Below are 9,956 nucleotides of genomic sequence, written 5' to 3'. Positions count from 1 at the left end.
TGACTTCTCACTTTCTGTCTCTCTGGCGAGTGCATGCACACTATAGCAAAAATCTCTCTTAAACAAACAAACAAAGAGCACGTTCACACCAGCCTGCACTCCGAGAGGGAAGAAGTTGCAGCACAGTGCCCAGCACACAGCACAAGGCTGTTCAGCTGGTCTAAAGAATGAGTGAGCGAAGGAACGAGGCTCTTTCTACCCCACGTAGTGGCACCAACTCCATCCCAGCACTCCAAAGAACAGACACGTCTCCCGCTCACCAACACTGAAAGGCTCTCCTTCCACACCCAGACCTCCCCTCCCACACCTGTCCCCGGGCTTCCTGCTCCTTGGGGGGCTAGCTATTCCTACCCACATTCCCCCACCAGCGAGACGGGGTGGATCACACAAGGGGGTTCTGTTGCAAATATCTGTCTCTGTCTTTGTCTCTCGTGGAAAAATGAACTTTTAAAACGTTTCATTTTTGGACTTCACTTCTCATATATAGAAATGGTACTAATGTTGGTGATCCTGTGATTTTACTATCATTTCACGTCGTTTAAAGTCTTGTACGCTTTAGGTGTTAAACATCAGGTCCTGCATTAGGCTACCTCCCTTTTACCCAAAAGCTATACCAGGAGGAGGATAAGCATTTCAACCACCGTTTTAGAAAACATCTGCTTCAGAACAATAACCCACAGTAAGACATTAATAAGCAAATCTGTATGTCCCACTACTGTGCTATCCCAAGCTGGCAGGAAGTGCCTCTCTGACTCTCGTGCCTCTGAGAATCCCTACTGCAGGGGCGGGCTCAGTACACGGCAGAGCACACGCAGCGCACCAGCTACTTCCTGGGTGTCTGTGAAGCACCCCAGCTCCCTGTGCAGTCTCTCCAGCCTTTGCTGCCTTTGCACGCCAACAGCAGGGGGGTGGCTGTCACACAGGCCACGGCCCTGCAGAGCCAAGAGTTTGCCATGCAGTCCTTCACACAGACAGCTGCCAGCCTGCTCTTGGAGATGCTAGGAAAACCTGGTGAAAGCTGAATTCCCTCTACATTAATTAACAAGAATTAACATCCTAATATATAAGAGGTTTCCAAAAAGCTCACAGAAAAATGTGTATTAAAAAAAAGCTAGGCATGGATTTCAAAATTTTTTGCACCCAGATAAACTCATACTCCAATTCCATTTTCCCACAAACTCTTTGAAGCACCCTCACATAGAGCTATAGACTGTGCCCCTCCCCGCCCCCGCAAATTCCTATGCTGGGACCTAATCCACGTGAGGCCATTCGCAGATGGGCGCCCCCGGAGACGAGGAGGTCACGAGAGTGGAGTCTCTTGAATCCGACTGGTGTCCTTGTGGAGGAGAGCCTGAGACCGCTCTTGCCCACTCTGGCTCTTTCCACTGTGGGCCATTTCAGACAGGACGACTGTGACCGGGAAGCCAGCTCACCAGACACTAGTTCTGCCGGCACCCTGACCTTGGACTGCCCAGCACCTAGAACCGTGAGAAACACATTTCTGTTGTGGATCCACCCGTGTATGGCACTCTGTTACAGCAGCTTCAACAGACTAATGCACAAAGGAACCTACCCCTAAATTCTCTTTTCTCTATGCCTCTATCACCTAAATTTTTCTTTTTTTTTTTTCCTCAAAAATGTCAAAGCTTTTATGAAATATAGACATGGAAAAAGTACTAAGTTTTAAAATAGATTAAAGTTTAAAAGTAAATTATTTACATCTGGGTTGTAGTAATACTGCATGCATATGAATGTTAAAAGGAGATACAAAGAGGCCGGCCAGTGGTGTGGCAGGGAGGGGGCAGGTGACACAGCCGGCTGTGTGGTTCGAGTCCCAGGCCAAGTGGCTTGAAAATCATGCCAGGCATATATACGTGCCCAAAATTCCAAGAGAATAAGGGAATATGGCATGGTCATCCCCACCAGGAGATATTTTCTCTCTCTCTCTGGTGAGCACACATACCCCATAGCAAAAAGAAAAAAAAAAAAACTACCAAAAAAGGCTTATATTAAAATATTTTAATTTACACATGAATCTGTTATCAAGAATGCAACAACTACACTAGCAATATCCCATGAAGATCATTAAGTATAGAGATTCAAGAATTTTAAAGCTGTTAAGTATTCAGAAGTCCAAATTCTACCTTTTTTTTTTTTTTTTTTTTTTTTTTTTTGAGATGTTTATACTTGCTGGAGAGACAGAGACTGACAGAAAGTGAGAAATCACTCCCTGGGGAGATGGCCATGCCACAATCCCTTCTCCTTCATTCTCCTCTCAGGATTTTGGGCACATAAGCACCTGTGCCCAATGTGAGTTTCAAGCTGCCAGGTCCGGGACTCAAACCATAGTCAATCACATGGAAGTCCAGTGCCTTACCAATGTACCACCTGCTGGCCCCCAAATCATTCCTTTTAAAGATCTAAATTCTGGCTGTTTGAAGAAATATATTACATATATCACATAAAACTAAACTGAAAGAAATACATAGAATTGGTTTATAGCAAACAGTAGCTTTGGTAACACCAAGGAATGCTCTAAGTCCCATCTAGTATATTTGGGTGAAAGTCTCAAAGTCAGACTCAGTAAACATTTTAAACTAATGTAAAGGCCTAAGTGGAGAAAAAAAAAAATGAGCACAGATGGATAACAAGAAAGAAAGAAGAATGAACAAGGAAGGCCAGACAGATAAACACACACGGGTATCACTGACATCCAAGAGCGCTAGAAAGAGAGGTTGACGTTCACGCTTTCACGGTGATCATCCACTTGCTATTTACTGTCAGCACTCGCAATTCACAGGGCGAACTCTTACCTGCCTAGGGTGCTCATCCACGGTGTCAACTTCCAACGCCGAAATTCGAAATACCGACAGCACAGACGTGAGCAGCACCTCCTCCCTCAAGACTGTAAACGAGTAACGGCACCGATTCCTACCTCTGTGGTCACGGACGCAGGCTAGCGCTGCCCAGCAGCCCTCCCAGGGACAGAAGTGTTCTCTGCCTGCACCGCCTAAGGCTGCCAGGCCACAGGTGCTACTGTGCTCCTGGACTGCGGCCGTAGCACTGAGGAACTGCCCTGCATCTGCGAACGCACACTCACACAGCCGCACGCGGCTGGGCGTGGGTCTAAAGTACCGCGAAGCTGAACGTCACAGACTACTGGAGCCTCTCAGGAGGGAAAGAAAAAGATTTCCCTTCCCTGGAAATGAATTTACTGACCTTCCAACATAAAACCATGACTTGACTGCGCTTTCGGCAGTAGCACATAAAACTCCAGTTTTCTGTACTCACACCTGCTTTCTTCCCACCCAGAGTAAAACACAGACAGCTATTCATTGTGGTACCACTTCGAACCGGCCACCTGTAAGACTTTAAAAATGGCTTCACCTGAAACGCCCTCAGAATACGCTTTCTCCCTTATAAAATTTCAGTCGAGACATCCAGAGCCAAGTGCTGTTTCTGAGAGGAAGAGCAAAGCCAGGACAGGCACTCGGGTAACCGGGAAGATGGCCCGCATGGGGGAGGGGGGGTGCCATCGAGCCAAACGCAGCAGGTGCACAACAGCATGAGATGCAGAGAAAGAGGCCAAAGCTACAGGTCTGGCTCCTCGTGCAAAGCGCTTGCAGCTGTGCGTGTTTCTGAATTCAGGGGTTCAGTACGTAGGTCATCCCTCCCATCTCAGACATCACGGGGTACCCTGGCAGGATCTGGGTTTTCTGCCACCCACGGCTAACATCTCTCCACTCCTGAACGTGCGCCTCCGGGCCACTCCCTAGCCCCTGCTCCACGTCTCACGATGACAGAGGCCACACTCGTGTGCCTGGCAGACGCGGGCTGAGTGCTCACTGGGCGCCGAGCACTGTTCTGGGAGTCGAGCACATTCCACTTGAAGGGCTCTGTCTCCTCAATCCGCTGTCCACTTCCAGGACTCCCCACCTCGGGAGACAGAGCTTCCACCTACCCAGTCAAGCCAGAACCCACGAGTCGCCCTCTACACCCCATTTTCTCCCTGCACGTCCCACCAATCCCTCCTGAATCTCTCTCCAATGTATTCACTTCATCTTTCCATCATTACCACCTATAAACTAGGCCAGTGGTTCTATTTTCTAAAAAACAACAAAAAAAGTGTATTTATCTTACAAGTTGTGGAGTAGGAGGAGGAGGAAGAGGGGCAGACAGACAGACAGACAGACAAGCATCCCAACCTCGGCCAGCCTGGATCACACACAGGGAGGCCCCGGGATGCAAACTCACAACCTTCGTATATGGGCTGGTGTCAACGTTACTATTGCAGCTCTCAGCTAGTGGTTCTTAATGGAACACAACAGTGCCCCCTAAGGAACATGTAAAAGGATGTGGAGACACTTATGGTTGGCACAGGCTGGGGCTGCTTCCAGCATCTACCCAGTAGAAGCCAGCGTTCCTCCCACATATCCTCAGGTGCGCACACAGGCCCAAGACCCTGACGAGCCAGAGGGCCGGGGAAAGGGACATGTGGCAGGACTGGGCCTGCTGAGCACGCTGCTCACTCGCTCTCTCTCACAGCACACACACGCTTTCTCTCACAGCACACGCACGCCCTCTGTCACGGCACACGCACGCTCTCTCTCACGGCACACACACTCTCTCTCATGGCACACGCACGCCCTCTCTCATGGCACACGCACGCTCTCTCTCACAGCACACGCACGCCCTCTCTCATGGCACACGCACGCTCTCTCTCATGGCACACGCACACTCTCACAAACACACATGCTCTCTAGCACACACACACACTCTCTAGCATGCACAAGGTAGATAAGACTTTAGGGCCAGCTCGATGGCACAGTAGATGCACTGCTCCAGAGAAGATGGTTTCCCCATGGTGACTCTGGTTCGAATCCCCAGTCCGGTTGGCCTGAAACACAGTGGGCATGTATGCAGGTGCCTGGGAGCTAAGGAACTGGAAAGCTGAGGGAAGGGGATCATGGCATGAACAGGCTTTGGGGAGCACTCCGAGCACACTCACATGTGTGTCCATGTGGTTTTTTTGTGAACAGACAATAAATAAATAACTTTAAAAACTGAACAGCAACCCAAACAAAAAACATACTGCAATATATAGGCCAGTCCTGCACATCGGAGAACCTTCTGTCCTAAACTGCCGACAAGGCCGGGGCTGAGAAGCTACTTGAGGCAAACAGAACAGAGACACGGGCCGCTGGCCTCCCTTTCCTGAAGCTGAAGTGAGACCCAACGCCAGGGCTGGACTCTGCCTTCGCCTCCGTCTTTGTGGTAACTCTTCCTTTAGAGACCACCACCGGTCAGAATAAAGGAGATTCTGTCTTGAGCCGACCCCGCCGAGCGAGCGCGGACTTCCCTGCGCAAGGGACACTTACTTGTGCATGCTCTCCACTCCCATGAGGACCATGATGCAGTAGGAGACCCCACTTTGCACAAGGAAATGTAGGGCGTACCTGCAAGAAGGGAGAGCCTGTCAGACGGGGACGCCAGGCACAAACATCGACCTGAAATAACGCACGCTAAAAGTGCTTACGTGTGACACGGGGAAAGGGTGATGCGGGAAAACAGCCAGAGCCCGAAATCTGGTGAACACCCTGGACAGGGCGTCCCACGCCACAGGCCCCAGAGGAGGAAAAGCAAGCCCACCCCCCAAGGCGAAGCTCAGTGCTCCGCATTCCACGTCTCCATGCGCTGCGTCGCGTGGCTATGCAGCTCACGGATTAGAGCGTTCTTCATAACCTGGGCACGATGATTTAAAAAAGGGGGGTAAAAAAGGATTTCACAAGGTCCCGACAGAACATCAGCTGTTTTCCCAAACTCATTTTTCCAACAGCAGGACCGTGCTCTGCCTTTCTCGTTTAACACGACTACTCACAAAACAAGAGGTAATAAATGTCAGAGTTACTAAAAATGCTCAAGCCAAACAAAACCCCTCATGTAAATCTCGCCATTTGTGACTGCTGTCATATACCAGCAAAACACCGTGGCTGACGTGACTCAGGCTTCTCTAATATTCTACCGTAGAAACCCGCCATTAAATGGGAGGACCAATTTATCTATTCATTGCACAGAATTTGGGCAAAAGATCATTGAGATCTCTGGGATTAAAATCAATCTAAACAGGCCCCGAGCTGAGGCACATCCGCACACACCAACACACCCGCCTCCCTCGCTCTTAATTTTCTTTCTTCTTTGGCAGCACTAACAATTTATGATAAAAATTTCAAATCAGGATATTGTACACAATTTTAAGTATTAATAAAGATCTTAACCTACATATTTAAAAAATAAAATCACTAGGCCGGCAGGTAGTGTGGTAGTTGAGGGCACTGGACTCCCACATGGTCGACCACAGTTCGAGTCCCAGATCCAGGAGCTTACTTTCTCACTTCCCCTCCCTCTCTCTGTTACTCTGTCCCTCTCTGTTCAAATTGAAATATATATATATAAATACATAGCTCACTTTTTAACTTAATCATGGCAAAATAACAGGCATTTCCAGAGTGGAAAAGTTACTTGACATTTTTAACACCTATTCCCCTTGGAAACTGGGTACACAAACATGAGCCCGGGAAAAAAAGGAAAAAAAAAATTTATTTTTTGGGGGAGGTTTTTGATATAAGGCATGTGTACTTGTCAGAAAGACAGAGAGACAGAAAGAGAAAAATCACCCCCCAGGGAGGATGGCCACGCTGCAATCCCTTCTCCTCCATTCTCCTCTCGGGATCTTGGGCACGCACACACATGCGTTTAAGCCACTGGGTCCAAGACTTGAACCGTAGTCAACTACATGGGAGTCCACTGACATAGCCATTACACCATCTGCTGGTCCTGAAAAAAATTTTTTTCAACACCTTTTTCCACAGAAATGCTATGAACAAGGAGCAGACGCCAAGGCGGGCCTACATGTGAAACTCGTTTTGCCCCCTGCACCAAGCAGGGCAGTGCCCACCTCCCGTGCACGTGCGCTCGCACAGAAAACAACTTTGGCCTCGGGTGCGGCTGGCATCAGTCTGGGAGGAAGTGGAAGACCTATAAAAGTATAAATGGGAACAGAAGGAAGCTAAAAAAGGTTAAAATACATACTTCCCAAATTACCCAGCGCCTCCCCGCCGCGAAGGCGAAGGAGTCACTGACATGTAATGCCAGGGTGCGGAGAGTACTGGAGGGGACCTCAGGGGTCCTGCCTCGGCAGCAGAACCCGCTGCAGGTACTTAACAAGGAAAACGTGTTTCTGAGGACTCGGCGGAAAGCTTCTCCCTGTGCAATGAAGGTCCTCGGACCCGAGGAACACTGGCCCACTGAGGTGGCGGAGCGAAGGTGTCCACACCTCGGGGCCCACCCCCTGGCGTTGCCACACAGACGGTGTGCCGGCAACCCATGGGGTGCAGCCTACCGGGCCCTCCTGCTCCACCACCGTTCGCTGTCAGTGCAGGGCCGTCTGCACTCACCGCTTCGCTGCCCTCCCTGACAAGCACCAAGGAGCCCCTCCTTTCACAGTGCCGGCGACGTTCTTCCTCACTTCCCACTAGTAATGTGAGTATAACAATGCGCACGCAGACACGCGCACACACACGTGCACATGCGCACGCGCTCTCTCATAACAACAAGCAGCCACTTAAGAGATGAGACAGCAAAACTGTTGACTGGGTTATCTGGTGCAGTAAGCACCCAACTAATAAATGTTACTAGCAGAGTGAAAATTAGAGATAAAAGGAATCATAAACGTCTATTATGAGCCAATTCTTATCATTTCAGAATTGAGGAAAGTACCGCCATATGCTATTCGGTATCTGGACAGTACAACTCCAATTCTCGGCAGGAGGGTTATGTTGCTGGACTCCCGCCTAGTTGCCTACAGTCTGAGTCCCAGACCTGGTGGCTTAAAACTCACACTAGGCATGTGTGCGTGCATGCCCAAAATCCCGAGAAGAAATGGAGGAGAAAGGATTATGGGGTGGCCACCCCTCCAGGGATTTCTCGCTTTCTGTCTCTCTGTCTTTCTGGCGAGTGCCACGTACCCAACAGCAAAAATCTTTCACAAAAACAATAAATAAAAGCAAGTTGTTTCTGGGCAAATTATCACTGGCTGAAGCTGCCGGGGTGAGGAAGAACGGAACTGTGTACCACACTGCAGCACCCTGAAAGTAAAACGACACCTTACCTCAAAGCCTCGTTTTTAGATCTCACATTTTACTTAATTCCAAGTCACACGACAGCCAAGCATAATATTTATTTTTAGTAAAAGAGAGCTCAAGTTTTAAAAAGGCTGAAAAACGTCTGATTGTTGGGCTAATCTTTACTGAATGTCTACTTTCTGAAAGGCTTTGGCACTGGAGATGAGAGCTGAAGGGACACTTCTCCGTCCTCGGAGAGCTTCCAGTCTACAGAAAGACGCACAACCTGCGGGGCTCCTGCAGGGCTGAGTGCAGACACTGAGAGAGGATGACAATGCACCTGCCCTCGCCTCGGACCTGGGTGACAGCCAGAGCAGGCGGCCGACCCGGTACCTTCCCCGGCTGCCACCACCAGCCACTGTGTTACGCCCATCCTGCTAGTTCTCACGATAATCACTGGGTCCACCGCACAGAGGACTGTTTAGCTAAGACGGGCTGAAAACTATGTACAAAGTCACATGGCTACCAGCCCAAGGCTCTCGGAGGGGAAGCCAGGTCTGTCTGATCTCGAGCCCAGGCTCTACTCCATCCCCGTACTGTTATCGAAGATATTAAATAAATAAATAAAATTCTCAGTTAAAAGAAACCAGAGGCGACAGTTGAAATACACACACACATAAATACGCCGAGACCAAGCAGAAGTAGGTAAAGCGATCAATGATATTTACACAACACTAACCTCCCAAAACGGAAGTTGTCAGAATCAACTGCTTGTGTGACTGCTTTTGAGCCTAAATAAAAGTGCTAAAATGCAAGTAGCAAGAACGTTGGCTGGTTGGGGAAGTCGCGATGCATTTTTTTTGTGTAGAAAAATACATCACGACTTTCCCAACACCCTAATCCTTCCCCATTGGCTAATTCCGCAGAGCTGTCTTACACATGGAACAAAAGCGTAAACTACTGCTCTTCCCAAAGAAAGGAATAATTAAAGGTTCTCTTTTAAGGGGGGAAAAACCCCCAGAGAATTCAATTTAATAAAACAAAAAGAGAGAGGGCATGCCCTAGTAAGCACACAGAATGTGAGATACTTAGAATTACCTGACATTAAAGTGGAACCAGCGGCCTAGCCGCTGTAGTGTGGCAGTGACACAAGTACCCTGCAAGCTGGAAGCCATATAGCCAAGCACGGTTCGGATGCCTAGGCTGGCCTGAAAACATGCCGTGCACGCCATGTGGGCACCCAGACCCTGAAGAGGGCTGGAAGGCTGGGGAAGGTGAAGGGGGTGTGATGTGACCCTTAAGGATGCGTCTTTCTCTCTCGCTCCCCTGTGCACCCAGGCGCTATGATTAAAAAATTATAGTAATAAGGTTGGGTGAGTTCATCCTTTACCGTGTCACCGTGCTGCATGGCTCCTGGAGACACTACTTACATTCTCATCTTCTACTCTGTTTCCACAAACCACAAAGTGAATGGCGTCCCCTGGAGTTGGCCGACCTGAACTACGCGCATTCCCCAACTCCTCGTAAAAATATGCTACCCTAAAACATACTGAATGAGGGACCAGCAGTAAGCACAATGGCTATGTCGTTGGACTCCCATGTAGTCGACCGTGGTTCGCCTCCTGGACCCGGTGGCTTAAACTCACGCCGGGCGCGTGTGCGTGCATGCCCAGGATCCCGAGAGGAGAATGGAGGAGAAGGGATTGCGGCGTGGCCATCCCCCATGGCGGGGGATTTCTCACTTTCTGTCTCTCTGTCTCTCTCAGCAACCACACACACTCTATGGCAAAAAAAAAAAAAAAAAAAAAAAAAACCCTAAAGTAAAAGGGAAAATGA

The 9,956-nt window shown here is 49.2% G+C and overlaps 1 protein-coding gene across 1 annotated transcript in view; it reads right to left on the bottom strand.

Annotated features, from left to right (window-relative positions):
- The window catches only part of MBOAT2 (membrane bound glycerophospholipid O-acyltransferase 2), a gene marked incomplete at its 5' end in the record, with an annotated part of 90,387 nt that overhangs the window by 79,092 nt on the left and 1,339 nt on the right, over window positions 1-9,956 (bottom strand). The window contains 1 exon segment of the mRNA XM_014589781.2: window positions 5,379-5,456. Within this exon segment, the coding sequence (XP_014445267.1) occupies window positions 5,379-5,456 (78 nt within the window).

This window comes from Tupaia chinensis, unplaced genomic scaffold, assembly GCF_000334495.1.
Source record: "Tupaia chinensis unplaced genomic scaffold, TupChi_1.0 Scaffold000045_1, whole genome shotgun sequence".
Taxonomy (NCBI): Eukaryota; Metazoa; Chordata; class Mammalia; order Scandentia; family Tupaiidae; genus Tupaia; species Tupaia belangeri.
Note: the sequence above shows the minus strand (reverse complement) of the source record. Positions and strands in the feature narration are given on the sequence as shown.